General features: G+C 39.7%; 1 protein-coding gene across 4 annotated transcripts in view; it reads right to left on the bottom strand.

Moving 5' to 3' along the window:
- Positions 1 to 19,936, bottom strand: part of ARHGEF3 (Rho guanine nucleotide exchange factor 3) — a 114,248-nt gene that overhangs the window by 31,917 nt on the left and 62,395 nt on the right. For 2 of the 4 annotated variants that reach the window (XM_042823437.1, XM_042823440.1), the window contains exon 1: positions 230 to 450. The exons of the other annotated variants lie outside the window; for them this stretch is intronic. In XM_042823437.1, the coding sequence (XP_042679371.1) occupies positions 230 to 325 (96 nt within the window). In that variant the 5' untranslated portion in view covers positions 326 to 450. Of the gene's footprint in view, positions 1 to 229; positions 451 to 19,936 lie in introns of those variants that run through there. 4 annotated transcript variants of the gene reach the window in all.

The raw sequence follows: 19,936 nt of genomic DNA, 5'->3' as shown, positions 1-19,936 counted from the left end.
TAGACATTTATCAACTAGTCCCCCAAAAGACTGCCTTCACTTTCTTAAAGCGACAGATGAGAAGATCTAGACCCCTTACTCCTCGTCTTATTCCAACGTCTAGAGAAAGCAGCAGGGAAGCCAGCACCACGCACAGCAGCCATTCCCACGCACACCGGTCTCCCCAAAGCAAGGCAGAGCAAGCTGCAAGGCAGAACAAAGTTGCAGCCGTGCCCCAGCAGATCAGTACCTCCGTCTCTTTAGCCGGGCTGCTCGCCGCCTCCACATCCAAGGCGCAATTCGCCCTCTTGACCGAAAGGTAGAACGGGTAATCCTTGGCCACCATCGCGGCGGCGCGAGAAGCTGTTTCGGGTGTCACAGCTGATTCTGTCCGAGTCCAAACCGCGAGGACGGGGCCGAGCCGCTCAGGCTGAAGTCCCGTGGCCGGCGAAGAGCGGCAGGCAGCGGACAGCAGACGGGCACGGAAGGCGGCAGGCGGCCGCCCCTCAGCACGGCCAGGCCCGCCCCGCTGGGCGGGAACGGCCCCGCCGCCTCACGGAGAGGCGGAGCTGCGCGAGCTGCCGCGCGGCGCCCAGGCACCCGCCGGGAAGAGGGGGAAGCGGGCCGGGTTCCTTTTTCTCTCGGCTAAGCTGTAGTTCCTTAAGGACGCAGCAGCACTCTTAACACATATCATAAGCTGAAATTTCAACCTGGCCTTGCCGCTTGCTTGTCGTGGAGTAAAGGGAATTTTATTATTGACCTGCTGTTGGGCTTTCTTGACAGCTGAGTACCAGACAGAACTTCACGGCAGCTAATAGCTCTCCCGAGTGCTCCTGCACTCAGGTCTCACAGCACAGTTTGCATTCCTGTGGATGGCAGAGGCATCCGCACCCTGCAGATGTTTGCTCCACTCTCTCGGGTCCTGCTGTGCATTTCTTCTGTTTGCCCACATTGTTGCTTCTTCCTGTCTGGCAAGCAGCAGTTTGTTCCCTGTGTTTTTAAAGTTACACTGCTACTGTTCAGCCCAGGAGCTCCCATACCCACACCCCTCATCGTAACCAGCTGAGGGAGTGGAAAACACCTCTGCAGAACATGGTACACAGGGCCTTCCCGTGGAGCCAGGTACACTGTGCGTGGGATGCCTTCCTCAGGACAAAGGTAGTGAAACCTTCCTGAAAGAGAGAGGAAGGGCTGTGGGCCCTGTCTGTAATACAAACAAAAGTAAATGGAAGACAAGGAAAAGGAAACTGTGACGAGGAAGCTGGCTGGAGAAGGAGGGAAGGATATTTTCAGCCAAAAGGAAGCAGCACAGCTGAGAATAACTTTAGAGTCCAAAAGAATTAGCAGTGTTTTTAAAGGTAGAGATATGATGGATCCTGCTTTACAAGCATTTATTTTCCCAAACGTTGTTAATCAGGTAGCAATACCTTTAGAAGCTTATTCAAATATGGCAGACTCACATCGATGCTTCCTTTGACTTCAACATCCCAAGCACACACAATGTTTATCACGACTTTCCCAGACCTTTTCAGGAGCAACCACAACAGAACCTGAGATGGTCACCTCTTAAGCAGATGTCTCCCTGTTTTGTAGTAATCTGCTCAGAAAAACAAACAAAAGCCCAAAACAACCCACAGCACACACCGGTCTCCCAAGCCTCTACTTCCTGGAAAAAAAAAAAAAGTCAGAAGAAAATTAGCACAAGTTCAGTATGTCCAAATTTCACTAGAAGAAGGATAGACGTGATGAGCAGTACTGCTCTCCCCATCTCCAAAGTGCTAAGGGAGGACCAGACAAGGCTCACTGGAAGCAGCAGTGTTGATGTAAAACAGGGAATGATTTCTCACTACATTGAATCCAAGAAAAAAAAAAAAAAAAAAAAAAAAAAAAAAGGAAGAACAGAATAACAGAATAAACTGCATGGTAGCACATCTGGAGAAAAAAAATGAGCCAATTCTTCACATTATGTACAGTTTTCAAGTTACATGCAGTGCACATATTTGTCACAACATATTGCTGCCAAGAAAGTTTCTCAGCCACAAGTTACTGGTTACTGCAACAGTATTTTAGGAAACAACCTGTCACGGTATTTTCTTTTTCACACTCCTCCCTAAGAAACCACTGTTTACCACCACTGGAGAATTGATAGTAGGCTAGACTGATCAAAGTTGTCACCCCATTACTCTTTATTTTTCATAAGATATGAAAAGAATTTTATTTTGGTGAAAATTACTTGTCTCAGCTACATGCTTCTGAAAACACAGTTTTCATCCACATGAATGAAACTCTCATCTTCAGTGTGATATCCAGGGGATATTTCTCCTATGAGCACAATCCATTGGATAGTTTCTCCTTACATTTCAAACACATCAAAACACCAATACACACAGGTTTCTTAAGGTGGCCAGAACCTCCTGAGAACACTGCAGCAGCTGTGCAGCCATTCACACCCAGGAAGTCTTGCTTTCAAATACCATCTGTGTATGCTTGTTTATGCATGTATATGCTAAGGCCATTTTAGAAATCAGCTTCACTTAGATCAGAAAAAAAAAAAGCCTTCAGGGCATGCCCTCAAACCTTTCTAGTCCTGTCATATGCTTCACAGCGTAAAAAGCACTTCACACAGGGCAGGACTCTACTGGCTTGGAGGCTGAAATAACAAACATGCAAAAAAAAGAAAAAAAAAGCGATGCCATCTTTCATCTTTTTATGATTAATCAGGCCAGTGCACTTTGGTATAACTAAGAATTCTTGAGAAACAAGAGAAAAGTCTATTTTAAGAGGAATACAATTAACTGCTAGAAATAGGCAGGACCAATAAATTCCAGGGTAAGTTGCACCTAAAGGACTATAACTTCCATGAACACCTAAAACAGGATTCATTAGAAAGTTTGCATGCTCTACTAGCAGAGCTGGTTCAGAACTGAAATTTGGACTGAAAGTTCATTGACGCACCTAACTTTGTAAGCATCATACTGTCTGATGGAATTACCTAACAGGACAATTCAAGCAATCCTCTCATAAAATCATCCAGAAAATGTTTGTTTTTCTTTGCTTATAATCCTCTTATTTTTCTTTTTTTTTCCTCTGTTCAAGTAAGTTACCACCACTGACCTGGTCCAGGACTAAAGCTCACTGCTAAAATTGTTCTGCAATCATGTGGTTCACACCACTGATTTTATTTAGTTTCCTCATACAGTCAAAGCCAAATACTAACGTATATATTGCAAAAGCATCTGTCTGTACAACAAAGTCCTCTGAAACATTTAAGTTTTAAACCCTTAAAAATATCCTCACAATATGCCCAGAATTCCTTTTAATCCTACATTAATCTTCAAGATTCATACAGCTTTGATCAGAAACTTGAAAATTAAAGTACTGTTGTTAAAAGATTTCACAAAGGATACAAAATACAATGGCAGAAGAGCAAAAACAAGAAAAGAAATCTTGATTCCTTCTAAGCAGTGTTTAAGTCACCATTATGCTCAACGGCAATAAAAGACTGAAACATTTAATCTAAACATCTAAGTAGGAGAAAGCCAAATGAGTGAAGCACCCTTATCCAAGGGCTTTAAGGAGTTCAATGGAACATGAAATCATCAGTCAAAGCTGAACTCAGCCCTTGGAAGAAAACACACAAATAGATTGTTTACACTCTGGGGTTGGTGATTTTGTTGTCTTGTTTAGGTTTTGTTTTAACATGATCTTTGCCAACATATTCCATCTGCCTTTGGGCAGAAATGCAGAATCTGTAATTAAACAGAAATATTTTGAAACGTCTACACCTAGATCTTGATTACCTTCTTCCTCCTCGTGCACTAATGTGACTGCTTCCCGTCAAGAGTCAAAATTTGTTTTGACAAGTTGTTAAAAAAAATCAGTTACATGAAGTCAGCTTCTAGTAAGAAATTGTCTGCTTGGCTATCTCTGCTTTTCTTCCCTCACCCAATTTAATATCATCCTTGTTTGTTGTTTTTTTTTTTTTTCTTTTTGCCTGCAGTTGACTCTGATACCTAAACTACAGCCTAGCCTCCATTTGCAACAACTCAGTCTTTTTTTTTTTTTTATTACAACAAGCAAAGATAAAAGAGAAACACAGCTAACTTTGTTTCTCCTCTGATCCATATTTGTGGCAGTTTTCATACATTTTGGATCATTTAGAAATACAGATTATGCACCTAGGCATAAATTTCACAAAGAAAGCATCTTTGTGACAAGTTCCCTGTAATAAGAATTTAATTAAAAGTATAATGCTTTGAAAAGTAAAACTTATCACTATCACCTTCAGACATGACATATCCCCAACTGATTTTTTTTAATAATATTAAAAACAATAAACAGTTCATTTACTTTGTTTTCAAAGCAGATGAATTTCCATATGAATATTAAGTTATCCAGTTATCTCTGAATCACCTGAAATACTACAGCCCGGCTGTCTTGCTTCATTACACTGCGTTTACGATGGCAGTAAAAGTAGGTTGCATCTCTGAACAATTCTGGCTAGGAGTGCAGAGCATTTGTGATGTGAAAAAGCTCCCCAGTTTGCACTCCATGGATTATTCTTAGAGTACAGGAATCTCAGTTAGGTACCCACCAGTACCACGTGGCTTCATCAAATAAAAACAAAACCCGCACCAACAGAAGCTGCTACTTCTAAGAGGAACAATTTCGCTAAGAACATGCAGATAAAATTTGCTACTCTAAAACGACAGGGAAGGCTAGGCAAGCTAATGCTGCACATGCACACACAGTCCTACGCTTACTGAGAAACTCTGACGCTTCTCTTCAATGCTCTCCAGCATCTCTTGAGGGTGATCATTAGCAAGCTCTCATTTCAGAAAGGAAACTACGAACACTTCCCACTCCCCTACAAAACAATTTTGGAAGTGGTTATTTGAACAAAACAGTAAAGATTTGAATCTGCTCAGGAGCTGGAATGCAGAAACTGTGACAATGTAGTAGTTAGAAAGCATATTAAAGAGATAAAGGTTATTTATCAGACAGCTGCACAGCTGTTCACGAAACTGCAATTTCTTCATTGCAAACACAGACTGTACACACAGTAGCAAGAATGACAATTTACTAGGTAATAAATATTGGAACAAGATCACTTGATTAAACACACTGGTGCTAAGAAATTCCAATAAAAACAGGATTACAGGATAAATGATTGCCATTAAAAATCTTCTCTCAAAAACCACAGCTATAATTTTTCCAGGTGGAGTCATAATCCTGCAAAGATCAGTGCAGAACAAAGAAACACATCTCAGAGGAACATCTGACATTACAGAAGTGAAGCCCAATTTTCTATTCTGCCTGGACTCTCCATTTGAAGATTATCTTTCATATGACCCTTATTTGTGGAGCTTATGGAGTAACAAGGGGAGGAAGAAGTTAAACACTTACATTTCCTCACCGTTATCATGCTCTCTGCTTTGGGATTTGCAGCCAAGAAATCCTGCTATTTCCCCTGATTTTTTCAAGTAAAATGAAAAATAGCAGGAGCCTTCTTTGTCTTCCATTCTGGATGATTCCTATTTCAACGAACCACCTTTATGTAGGAGTGCATTCATGTGGAACTGATGGACAGAGAGACATGATTCTCACACAGATCATCACGAGCACATTATTGTTTAAGCACACGACGTTTATTCAGCAACCTGCAGGCTTTGAAAGTAAAACACACATATGTTGTTGAAGCTTTTTCATGTAAGTATAGAACAAGTCTGCACTGGAGACAAACATGAAAATCTGCCAATTTCTTTTTGTTTGTTTCCTGTGGTGCTTTTTTCCCCCCATCACCATGTATCTTTTGATTACTACAGAAAGTACTGTGCAAGGAGTTAAAGGCATCCCTGTTAAAGGATGCTCTCAAACAATTGCCATTTGCACTGAGATAGAGACAAAAACAATACTTTGCCTTGGGAAGACAGTAAGATGTCAATTTGTAAGCTGCCTCAAATTCATATCTGACTGCTACAGTGTCTGTCTCCTGCAGCTCACGACTAACAAAGGTCCACTGAGAAAATCAGGAAGGATTCATGCTTCCCCACCCCACCACACCCAGCAATGCAAACTAATTACTAAGCACGGTGGTCCCTCTGGAGGGAATGTAGAGGGTGTGGTGAGGCTGGATGAGATGACCCTTCATGATTTACGCTTGTAACAAAGCACTTGCTTGAGCTTCTCTTTCTATGCTTCCCCAGGGAAGAGCAAAAGAGGAGAGGGAGAGCATCGTGCTCATTTATCTGGGTGGATTTTGAAGAGTCACACTGTAGAAGTGAATGTAAATTTGAATGTAAATGTTCTTTCCTTACACTGAAAGAAGCATTCTACATACAGAGAGGAAATTACTAGGAACTATTTGTATGGTATTTAAATGGGATTAAATATAACTAAAATTCTTTTGCATATATTACAGGAATTAATGGAACAGAAATTTCTTGCCCTGCTGACTGGAGAGTTAAAGTAACAAATTTATTCATCAGACACCACTGTTTCTAATAGAAAGTGTTTACCAAGACATCACAGTAGTGGCCTTTTCTTTGTTTTGGTGAGGTTATAATAACATTTATATTACATGAATAACTCTATAATACTTAGGAAAGAGAGAATTTTACTGTATTTTGCTATTTGCATGTAAGCATATGCTTGGGTATGGACAAGAAGAAAATGAAGTAAGGATTAACTATTAAGAATAACAGGAATTTTCCCCACTCTATCACTGATTTCACACACAACACTGGCAAAAAACCACTTACTTTGTGCCTCCAACTGCAACACATAAAGCACTGCTGGGGGTTTATGTGGTTTATTAGGCCAAATTCTATAATAGGGAAGAGGTGGAAGGAAGCAACAGAAGAACTTTCAGTTATATAGGTTCTTCTTCAGGTCAGAAATATAAGCAGCAAACAGATTGTGGCCTTCCCATTTTCCTTCTCATTTTCATTTACCCATCTGGTAGCGCAAACTTTAAACCTTGTTCATCTGTCCATTTTGACATAAATTTTGCCACATTTACATCTTAGTACGACTTTTCCCATTTCTCAGAAGTTATCTAAGAATAGTCACATTCATAAAAATTCTTCACATTTTGGAGCACGATTTTGTTTCAGACAGTGCAGTACTTAAGATACAAAGTCCAAAAAATTTTGATGACAATGGACAGTTTTTTTACAGTATGGCTGAGATTAATTTGCTAGTAATTTGCACTTGTAAAAGAATAACCCTCACTTCCAACAATGATAACCCTCCACTGCAACACAAAGAAATATTGACTTTTTATTGCGAGGTTTCTTCTGCTGCTTCAGTGAGCTGAATAGGTTACGGTGCCAATGGAAAAATGCTACACACTACAGTAAAGGGAAAGCAGACTGGTACAAATAAGGAGAGGACAGGAAAAAAGTTCCAAATAGTGATGCACTGTTAGCTCACCATAAGCTCTTTCACGAAGTCATACCCAAAGAATACTGTCAGCATTTCAGTTTTTGGACTAAAGTTCTGGATAAACATCTTTTTTATCATTATTATTATTTTTAAACAGATCCACCTACTAATTTCCATAACAACCATGTACTGTTACTCATCTTCTGGTCAGCTATATGTGCCAATATAACTATCTTGAAATTAAGAGAACATCTGTGTTTTCTGGATAAAAATTCTGAACACAAGCACTAAGTCTGACTTCACGCTCTCCTGAGCACAATGTAACTTCTCTAGATCACAGCCGAGGAGATGCCAGCAGCATTTCTAGACTCAAAATTAGGCAAATTAAAATTCGCCAGTACAGACTGCAAGACATGCAAGTCATTAAAGAATAACAGTAATCAAACAAAGCAGTGAGACTACTGAGGGCTTTACAACCAGTAAAAAAATATCCACTATCTCAGCTACGATAGAGCAATCTTGAACATGCCTTCTTGTATGATAAAATACTCAATGACAATCCAGTGCAGGAAGCCCCTACATTTGGTCCCAAATAGTTTTGCAGACCCCACAGTGTTTCACAATTGAAATTATCACAGTGACTCACAAAAATAAACAAATAAATACAAACTCAGTCATCCATTTCTCATCCTTTCCTTGCAAGGAAGGAGCAAAAATACGGTATAACTTCAAAAAGAAGTGTCCTTCCAGAACCTGATAAAGCATCAACAGGCGATAGAACCTGCCTACTCCCTGCACCAAGTGCTGTACAGCTGCGTGACCTACCGACCATGGGCCACTAGCAACAATGTGACTAATGCTTCAAAGACGCTTGAAAGGGGGCACACTATCTTCAGACACCAGTAACTCACACCAGGTCAGTTTGCTTTGTTCACACCCAGAATCAGGGCATCAAGAAGCCGTTGGCAGAAATGTTTTGCTTTGGGTTACAAGCAGGTTTTTCTTAAGGTTACAAAGTACAATCTTCCCAAGGGAAAATAAGATTAAGTAATTCACGCTGTACAAAAGTTACTGCAGCAAGTTTTGGTTGAAACTTAAAAATAGAAATAAAACAAATAGTTTTCCCGCATATCTCATTCTTAGTTCAAAAATGCTATCTATAACTTCTGAAGGCTGTCTCCTCCCTGATCAGCTTGCTATGAATTAGTTACCAACTCATTTTGCAATCTGGCAAAAGACTGAGCGCATCCTACTTTTACGTTACCTCCACTGTCACATCTGCAACCGCGTTCCACCATAAGGTGCATTATTTCCCAACAGATGTGAATTTTAAACAAGTCCCTAACTACCACTGTCAACTTTGTTCCCAAAAGAGCAGGAGAAGCAACTCTTAGAAATGGAAAGGAAATACTGGAAAGTAATTCTAACCACCACCTATGAAATAATAGCTAGTTAAGGATGAGAGCTGGCATTCTAGCCCAGACAGGAACAAGAGTGAGCTATTTCAGAGGCAGATTGATTTGTGGGATTGTGATAAATAATTCATCTATCCTTTAAAAGCCTTTGTAGTTTCTGTTTTGGTGTGAAAGAGAAGTCCCCACAGCAATGCAAAGGGAAGCACAGAAGGATCAAAGCCATCCCCTAGGAAAATGACTTTCATAGTAACATTTAGATGTATAAGTGGAAGGCAAAACTGTTCTGGTAAACCCAGAAAAATAAATGTTGCAATAATCAGAATGCAACATAGTAAGAACTGGAAGGAGAATTTTAGCTTTGTAAACAACAAAAGCCAAAACCTGATGATCAGATACAAATAAAATGCAAGCTTAGGCAAGGGGCAGATAAAAGGACCTACTTCTCATTCAGTGCACTGCTAGCTCCGTTCAAGAACAGAGCAAAAGAAATTTAAGAGACTGGGGCATCAGATGAGCTCTTCTATGTGAATTTTGTGTGATAATACTTGTTCAGCAATTGACGGGTTAAACAACACTTATTTGGAAGGCTATGTATTAAGAACATCTCATGAGTAAACTACACATAAAGTGGAATTCCCAGGCACCTTCTTTTTGCTTAAGCTGAATCTTCCATCTTGCACAAAAGCAGCAGTCTAAGACACGTGATCTTGAAATAAGATCTTTTAGGAGGAGCTTATTAAGCCTTCATTGTATGAGTTTTGGACTACTACAGAATACAAGACCATGTAACATCTCTTGCTAACTTCATTTACTGCCCTTATCCTGGCTTGTAAGCACACTAACAAAGAAGTGGTTTTGTGCTTTTGTTACCTTGAAGATAGTACAAAGTATTTTTATGTTCAGACAAGAGAAAAAAAAGTGTATTTTGATTGTGTTACATATTTTAGACCTAAAAGAGAATGGCAAACAGTGAAGAGAAATCCCACTCACTGACATCAAAGAGCAATCCCAGAACTCCAAGCAGGTTAAAGATCACCCATATCAGAAAAACACCATATTGGTATAATTGAAAGTAATTCGAATAGGATCAAATTTTGTTAATTCAGAGATGTTAACGGCAGAAGGACGTATCAATGGAAGCTGTTCTACTGAGTTAGGAATGAGCTACATTCCTGTTAGAAAAAGAGAAGCAAAAAAAAGGAAAAACGTTCTGTATGGCAGGGAAAAAAAACACCTTGTAACCACCCAGAAATTCTAATATAGGATAAAGCAAAAATATTCTGTGATGTACAAAATCCGAAAGAGTAAAAGGGAAATTAATACTGGAGAGATCAAAAAACATGTTTTTCCTGACTGCATGATACAGAACCTTTATTTGTATTTCCAATGATTCTTATCAATTAGAAGCATGATAATCCAGTATCCACATACTTTCTTATTCCAGATATGATGATAATGAAAAGTTTAATGGAATTACCAAACAATCAGGAGAAGAAACAAAAGCAAACAGTGCTGCCATGCCAACATACTGCAGCGAAGCAGTGGAAAAATGGCAAATCCCAATGCTCAACTTCAAGCACAGTGTCTGGTACAGGTGGTACAGATGTTCTCAGTGTGCTCTGTGAACTATCCTTCACTGCCCCATTCCTCCTTAAAATGGGGAGAGCACAGACGGGGCATTCAACAGAGTTAGAATGCAAATCCACAACCAAATACTAAAAGTTTAGTCATAAGAAATGTCCAGCCATTGCACTGATGACTCAAAACTGAAAGGCCAGCTTCACAAAAGCATAGCTGTACAATAAAGATTGGAATGCACTTCATATCTGGAATAGAAAAGCAGGTATGTTATTACATACTGTTCTCTGGAATTTGATGTGTTTGTTTTTGCACAAACATTTAGAGACTACCTGCCTCTCTTGTTTCTGTTCCTAATTGCTTCCTCTAAACCTGGAATTTGTATTAAAATAAAGGACATTTATCCTCCCCAAACAACTGCCATTTTACCACAGTAAGAATCTATCTATTTTGTTAGATCAGGAAGTGACATTTCTTTTAGTACGTGCTATCTAACAGCAGATGTGCATTTCAATGTGTCGCTGCAGGATATATTAACCACATCACAGGAAGAAGCCAGCAGCTGAAATAAGAAGCTACAAAGACCTTTCTGAACACGAGCAGTCTCCCTGATCTCTATGAAACTAAATCACCTATCTGATATTACTTGCACATATGGGAAAGATACAGTAATCAGACAGCACTTCTAGTCTCATGCCTTCTTACAGTACACTTATTTCACAACTGCTACCTATTCTACTAAGCTTATTTCCCCCCCACCCCCCAAAAGAGTTGCACATTTAAAAATCTACAGTATATATACTGAATACAGTTGTAATTCTAACGTATCCTAAGATACAACAGGCTTTAAGGTACACTCAAGAAAAGACAGTAAGGAATTTATTTATAGCTATGGGGAGGGTTGTAGCTTTTGTAATCATTGCCTGCTCTCACATTTTTTTTCAGCAACCACAACATTTGAGCTGCAAAATGCTCTCAGCTAGATAGATTCTCAGCTAGCAGTATAGACAGTATGGCACGTTCCTGTAGCCTCTGGAAGGGGCAATGCAATCAATAGATCACATTTTAGCCTATTTTTACATTTCTATCCAGACAATTAGAAAGCAGTTGATAGTAATATTGCCAGCTCCCCAAAATAATGGTAACAGTGATGCCAAACAAACAAATTGCACTACAAAGAGACCTATTTCTAGCAAAAAGAGAAAGCAAAAAGAAAGAAATATTTAGCCCTGGTGAATCCTGATTCCATTTCTAGTTGTTATAGATGGGAAGCTTTAGTTAGGATTTTACATTCAACTCAGCAGGAAAATGTTACCAAAAAGCACGTTGAAAAATGACACTGAAAACACTGTAATGTTTCTCATCTTTCATCTAACCTTACAGGATTACACAGCAAAAAATCCAATTCTGCCTTCTGATCGTGACATACCCATGCTTGTACATCTATCTCAAAGTATATTTTACTAGCAACTGGGCTCAAAAATCAGATATTCTTTGGGGGAAAAAAAAGCTACAGATATTTTCCACTGGTAATCTCCAAACTTTAGGTATCATGGACAACAACATTAAGCTAATGAAGTGCTTAACGGCAACTCCAGGCTTGTCAGCTTCACTTTCATTTTTTTCCTACATTTGCTCTGTCCACAGGCAGCATTAAGGCAATCTCAAAGACAGTGCTGCCTACCATCCACAATCTCAGGACCACTCTTACAGATATTTTTCCTCTAGTAATGACTAACAGCTGTGCTTCTGAGGTGACCAGTGCTAGCAAAGGTAATTAACTAGTTCATTTGGCATTGGGTGGGAAGGGGGGGGAGTGAAGGAAAAAAAAAAAATTAACATCAAGCTTAAGAAACTCCTACACTATTTACCAGTGATTCTGGTGGGGAAAAAAAGAGTTAAGACTCTGATTGGAGTATTTCTTTAAATATTCGTATCCATATGTGGAACGCTTCCGAGTGTTTAAGAGAACTATTTCTATTTTGCTCTATTCAGTTCTGATAGGATGAGGATCATGTTTTGTTTGTGAAACTAGGTGGAAATTTTTAACGGTGCTTTTCAGGAAGCATGCATCTGTTTTTTAAACTTGTTCCTTCCTAAACTTGCTAAAGTTGGCCCCAAAAATATATCAGGAAATAACTGGAGGATGAGGGGGATGGGGGAAGAAACTTTAAAGACACCTTGCCTTAATTAAATCTAAAAGTGTTACTTCTTCCTGTTCAATTGAGTCACGTATGGCTCCAGCATATCACACCTGATGGGGGAAGGGGATGTGTCAGCACAGAAAGGTTCAGTTTTCAGCTGCTGCCTGTAATTGGAAGCCTGGAATTAATTAATGAAGTGGAACCAGCACAAACTTGAATGCAGCATGAAACTGAACATGGCAAGCAGCACAGAAAATAATTGCTGCTTTCTTAATACTCCCTTTTTGCTACAAAACATACAAAGGTAAATCAGTACAACCAAGTGCAAACCCAACAAAAAAGCAGTGTCTGTGGCATTCATTTTTATCTTCTGGGGCCTTCAATCAGTTACAGTAAAAATAGTCACCCAATCTAATAAAGACTAGCTTTCAGGATTTTTAGTCTTTTTGGTCTTGGAATTGTTTTAAATGAACTGCCAAAAGCCAGGTTCATGTGGCTGCTATAAGCAGTCTCAGCTGGAACGTCTCAGTGCACAGCAGCACATCACAACCACTAACTCAGCTGGAAAGCCAGGGGCAGAAGCCCTGCCATCCCCACGTGCTGACAGGAGCAGCATTTCTGTCAGGGAGAACCTGAGCTCTTAGCACTCAGCACAAGCCACCTTTCCATAGGTAAGGCCAGATATTTACCTGCTGTATTTTGGAGAACAATCTTTGGAGAAGCATAGACAAAAAAAAAAAAAAAAAAATCTATTTTTGGAGCATTTCTTCTGTTTCTGATTGTTCTAAATAACAGCAGATCCTATAAGAATATTTCTAGTATCCTGGAAACAATCTCAGTGCTTCCTCCTCCCCCCCCACCCCCCCCACTCCTCTAGTTTTTTCTTTCCTCTTAATTCAGTAGACATCAGAGAATCTTGCTGTACATTTTAGGCTGTTTCTATGGATTTAACTCCCTTCAGAACAACCCTGCAGGCCCAGTCATCCAGCCAGCGTGGTACCCAGCAAGCAGTACACCCCTCCGGGCCCTTTGCAAGTTTCCTCCTGGAGAAGGCCATGGGAAACAGTATCAAATGCTTTGCTAATGTCCCAGTAAACAACACTTCCAGCTTACCCTCATCACTGAGGCACCACCTTGTTACAGCAGATTGGTCAGGCAGGATCAGCACGGGCAAACCACCCAACTACCAGGTGCTGTGTGGTGGCACTGGGGGTGATCGGCCCCGTGGCCCTCCTGGCAATGAGGCCAGGCTGACAGGCCTCTGCAGTTCCCCAGATCTTCATCTCAAGTTGTTTAAATAATAATTCGCTTTGGGAAAAGAAGCCATTCAAGTATTTCTCAGGTGATACCACTCAAAAATCACAAGTGCAAGCTTGGCTGGCTCAACCTCCTTTCTCTATTAGGAAATAAATGACAGTAAACTGAGTACAATAAATGGCTCCTTCACGAGCTTAACAGTCCCCAAGACCTAGTTTTGCCACACTGAAAATTCCATGTGGAAGAGCTGTAACATTTTAGCTTTTCTGACAGACCTTTAACAGTAGAAAGATTAATGTTGTCATTAATGATTTCTTCACACTTCACATTTACCCAAGGGAAATTTTAACTCACTTTTTTTGAGTTACTTTTAACAACTGGGTAGCTATGCAAGTTACAGTGAGTTTCATTACCTGTGCAGCTACCCACGGGTACACAGGAACTGCTGCACAAAGGCTCTGTCAATTCTCCCTTTCTCACTTACACAGAGGTTTGCATTCTGGCATGCCCTCACACACCAGATTAAAAGAAAAAACTAAACGCTGCGGAATGCAGCTATTTTTTTTCTTCTCAAACTAAGGTCGCTCTGAGGAAACTGCATGATGAGAGGTTTACCAGCAAATCCACCAGCACTTGTATATTTAAACTTCTGTGGTCTGCTTACTGCTGAGAGCTGCTTCTTAAGGTGTCCTCATTCGCATCTCTCACTTGAAGTGTTTTAGCCTACTTAAAACAGTGAGTATCACAGAGAAGAAGCTACTTTGAAGAAAACAAGAAGTGACAAATGTGAGCAAAAGATACCCCACAGCTTCACTAACGGATGAAAAATTAAAGTATTTCAACTATTTACGTTTTCTATTAATGTAAATAAAGAACACTAAAAGACTGATGATGAGCATAAAACTTTGGAGTGTAGCTATACTATTTGCTAATGAAGAAATTATCTAGGGAAAAAAGCATCTAATTTTGTGAGAGAGAACATTCCTTACTATTCCCAGAGACAGAAAAAAAAAAAATGTCTCCCTCCCAAGAAATATGAGGAATATTATTTTTCCTGAGACACATCATCTTAACTTATAAGAAGATAGGCAAATGCTGCCAGTTATGCACCTTATTCCACTTGTGACCCTATTTGCAGGTGGTATCCTACTTAATTGGTCTTTTTATTTCTTTTACCACTAGAAAAATTACTCAATTTAAACACTGTACCTGAAAAAGTCTGCATTAAAAAGCAGTTAAAACCTTGGCTATCATTTAAAGAATGTCTTTTAATACCTACAATTAGTAAAACCATACAGATTATGTGAAACTTTCTGGTATTTGAGTTATAACACGTGTATGACTTCTACACATACGGTACACTACCCACAAACTCAAATATGAAGGCAGATCTCCAAACCCAACTTCTTGGCTGGCCATTGACATTTTTGCCTCTCCACTTAATAGTCAGTGAGGCAGAAGAAGAACATTTCTCCCTGGGCTGTTTCATGACAATAAACAATAATAGGAAAGGTGGATCTATGATTGCAAATCAATCGTTAAACACAGTCAGCAAATCACGTGAGAATTAATGAGGTTAACAAGCTGATATCAATCTTCTGCAAAAATTATCAATATCTTAAAAACAAAATCAAGATTATTTACAGGACAGACAAAGATGTGACAAGCTGAAGGCTCCTGATTTTGTGAGTACTGGCATTGTGGAGGCCACAACTTGATGCCACTTTTGGAAAAGACTTTCAGCAATTCACCCATCGTTTTCTTTACTGTAAATTTTCTTCACCCAACATTTTCTTTAATTAGTTTCAACAAACTAATACCACAGTACTTCCTGGCACTAGGTTTAAACACTCGTTTCACAGCTACACATCTTACACCAAAAGACTGTCTGAACCACAGCAGGTCCTCTAATTCTGCAAGCAAAGCAAGCTCAATCCCAATCACACAGTAAGTAATACTTTCCATTTTAATAACATTTCATGCAGTCCATTCCATACAATTAAGGAATTTACTTATATCACTAAGGAAAAGTATCCGCTCCACATTCTTTAACCAATGAAAACAAGACACAGAATGGGTGTGATAAGCCAAGATCATACAAGAAATGTCTCAATCTCAATTCCAGATAGACACAAACTCATCTCCTAAATCATTCTTTGTCCAACTCCACAAAGATGTGTCAGCAAAGTCATTATTTATAAGCTCTTAGCAACTTCAAGTGAACAGAAAAGAGTATAAAAAGACATTTTTCCTGGTAAGAATGTCTAATCTAGTAACAAAAATGGCTTCAAACATCAAATTACACAAGCTCTGTCTGAATACAGAGCACGTTTCACACAGCGAACAGGAAGTCATTGTGTTATTCTAAGAAGTCATGGTATCAAAAAAAGAAGTCACCCAAGGAGTGTAGTTAACATGTTTCAGACGTAAGAAACAACAGAATATGAGAACAATAGCTCTAACAAAAGTATCACAATGCACACACTAGGTAACACCATGCATATAGTGCTTAAAAAACTCTCAGCTTTTTGTCCCAGAGTTAACCCATCTGCCTCAATTAAGAAGCAACTATGAAACTTTCCTAAAGGAGATAACAAAACCTTCATCCAACTAATTTGTCTTACTTACAAATACTTTCAAAAATTAACTATACTGAATATTTAATTAGTAACTTATTTGTTACGACAAAAATTACTGCATATTTTCAGAGAATGCTTCCACCTTCATAAAAATCCTGCCCTTCCCCACATTCCTCCTGTTCACATCCCACCATGAACTCATTGCTGACGACCTTTGAGCACCAACAGACAAAAACAGAACAAAAAAAAATGTGATATAGATAGCGACAGATTTGATACCAAGAGATTTGCAAATAATAAGGAGTGTGTGACTAAAACTTGTCCTTGCTAATATTTTCACACAATCAGGGCCCCACTCTTCAAAAGAAATTAAATATTTCTTAAATAAACTCCATTAAATTCACAGGAAGAAGAAATTTACTGACAGCATTTCCCCCCCAAGCTAAAGGACCTGTACTTTTTTTGTTAATTATTGCACTTCTGGAGTCTGCAAATAATTTAATGTACCTTCAAAGCTCTTCACTAATGTCTACATCAGTGCTATTTAAAGTAACAACAACTCAAAGATACCAACACTCTACACCAAGGTTAGACATTTAAGCTACAACCATCACACACTTCCATTTGCATATGTTTGAAGTATTCAAGTAATTACAATTCAAAACTAACAAAGTGAAATGAATAAACCTTCTGAAACAGAACATAGTCAAAAAAGGCCCAAAAGAACCTAGCCAGTTTGCACATTTCACTGAAGAACTAATTTATCACACAGGACAAGCAAAATCGTGCAATTAAATAGAATTTAAATTGTAATTCTAGCAACATTATAGATATTCTCTCTAGTTATGGGGGTACTTACCTACTGTACAGTTACATTTACTTTAGATACAGTTTTATATTTACTTTGCAGCAACACGTTTTGGTCTTAATACCAATTCCTAAAACTCAAACAGTTACTCATCCAAATAAGAACAGAAATAAATGATTATGAAAGACCTCAACTTTTCAATAATAGGCAGCTGGAATAGAGTCAACGTTCAAAACAACACCCTACTGCTTTATTCTACTTAACCACGTAGATAGATTAAGTCACATATACTGTATTATAGCTTGAGCCCTACATTTATTAAAATCAATTTCCAAATACATAAAAATGATAAATTTACATTGCTTTTAAATACAGTACAGTAGTGTGAAATTGAAAGTTCAGAAATTATAATAGTTCTACAAGGAAACACTCAAAAATTCATTAAACATGCTTAAGAAGTCTAGAGAAATACTGCCTCCCTCCTGAGCAACAGACACAGAATATTATTTTCCGAATTACACTTTTAGAAAATCTAATCAGAATTCAATAACATTCTCACAGCAAGTTAAAACTGAGCAAAACTACAAAGCCTACAGAAACAGATATTTAAATCTATTATGTAAATTACAGTCCCATTTGGAAATCTAATGCTTCAGCATGTCTGCAGATCATATGCAGACGTATGCACCCATTAGTGTCTAAGCATCTTAAAAAACTGGACTGCAATTCTAAACAGTGCCCAGCAACACCTCTGACAGCCAACCTGCTGGCAGCTCAGGAAGATTTCCTTCCTTTAAAAAGACTGCAATTCAGTCTCAAATTCTACTGACTGGTCTCTTAAAAAAAACAGTTTATTGGGATAAATCAGGTGAATCTCTCCTTCAGGAAGTAAGTAAGCTACTAAGTGGTAAACAAATTCTCAAAGAATTAATGGAGTAATTGAAAGTGCAGACCTTTAAAGCCTAGAACTGGATGAAAGACCTTTTGAATGAGCCTTGCAGGTTCATATTAAAGTTACTATATTTACTATTGAGTTATCATAGAATATCCCAAGTTGAAAGGGGCCAACAGGGATCACCAAGGCCAACCGCTGGCTCCACAAAGCACCATCCAAATGCAAATTGTCTTTCAGCTGCAGCAGCAGGGCCATGCCCACCGCCCTCTGGTGCAAACCTTTCCCTAGTCCTATCCTGACCCTCTCCTAACACACTGCTCCATCATGTTCCCTTGAGCCCCTTTGCTGTCACACAGAGCAGAGCCCAGCGCTGTGCTCAGCTCCCTATAAGGAGCTGCAGCCCCCATGAGGTCTCTCTCAGCTCCTCTGCTCTGGGCTGAGCAAACACAGGGACCTCAGTCACTCCTCACACGCTTTGCCCTCAGATCCTTCCTCATCTTTGTAGCCCTCCTTTGGATGCTCTCCAATAGTGTCTTATGCTGTGGCACCGAAAGTTGCACCCAGTGCTGGAGGTGAGGCTACACAGCACAGAGAAGAGGGGGACAAGCTCTTCCTTCATTCTACAGGCAGTGCTGGACCCGACACACCCCAGTGTATGGTTGGCCCTTCCAGCTGCCAGGGCACACTACCAACTCAGATTCAAGTGGCCACCAACCAGAATGTTCAAGTCCCTTTTTGCTGGGCTGCTCTCCAGCTCCTTGCCCCCCATACGGTCAGGGCCGTCCCATTCCAGGTGCAGAACCCAGCACTCACTCTTCTTCATGCAGGTAGTGACCATTCTTGAATATGTTCAGATCTTGATGCAAGGCCTCTCTACCTTCAAAGGAGACAACACTCCTTCCAGCTTAGCATCATCCACAAATTTACTTAATATAACTTCCAGATCTTTACTGCAGTCAACAGTGAAAACATTAAAGAGAACTGGCCCTAAAATGGAGTCCCACAGTATTCCACTGGTGGTAGGTAGGCAGCTCTCAGCTCACAGTCTCCCCTCACCCAACACAGCCATGTTTTGCTTGTCAGGGGACATTCTTAAGGTCTCATAGCCACGGCCTTACAATGTCACACGCCACCTCTCTGCCAACTGTTATAAATACAGGGACCCTGACAACAGAACACCAGTTGCTGACCTACCTGTGTCTGAGAAGCACACGCTTATGGCTAAGAGATCCCAGCTAGATCCTTCCCTCCCACTGCATGTACTTCTGTGGAGGAGGATGGAGGAAACAACTCTTCTCCGTGGATCAAAGTACCCTGCGGAACTAGTTAAAATCTGATTTTTTTTTAGTCAGACTTTCAAGATCCTAAAATATCACATGCATGACAGGTTCACCGCATGTTAAGTCTAAAAGCAATCCAATCATTTCTCTCAGCCTCCTGTATGTCAGGGGTTGTAGCTCAACCATCAAGAGCACTGCCTTGTGTGTGTACAGGTAAGTTTGTACATATGTGCACGGAGTAAGTGCTTTCATTTCTTTCTCATTCATCATTGGAGTTGATACACTAAGATTTGACTGACAAACACGTTCACACGCTTGTAAACAACCACCTTAATTTTTGTTAAACACTCTTGGAGTATTTCAAAATACTTGCTGAGCTGCTACTTGCTGGGAGCTTTTCCCCCTCCTTGCTGCTTCCACCATGAAGCTAAGTAAACATGGTTCAGTTTCATAACGACGTGAGTCAGCAGCTGTGTGCAGATATCTTTCAGCTGTCCAGATTACATAACTAGAATAATAATGGAACAGGAGAAGTAATCAATTTTTTTTTATTTCTAAGAGATAAGGGAACCTAAGGGCTACCAAATTAATTTGGAAATTTCTGCTATGCGGAGA

Source organism: Centrocercus urophasianus, unplaced genomic scaffold (genome assembly GCF_019232065.1).
Source record: "Centrocercus urophasianus isolate 14NV4802_14NV808 unplaced genomic scaffold, USGS_Curo_1.0 seq_22, whole genome shotgun sequence".
Lineage (NCBI taxonomy): Eukaryota > Metazoa > Chordata > Aves > Galliformes > Phasianidae > Centrocercus > Centrocercus urophasianus.
Note: the sequence above shows the minus strand (reverse complement) of the source record. Positions and strands in the feature narration are given on the sequence as shown.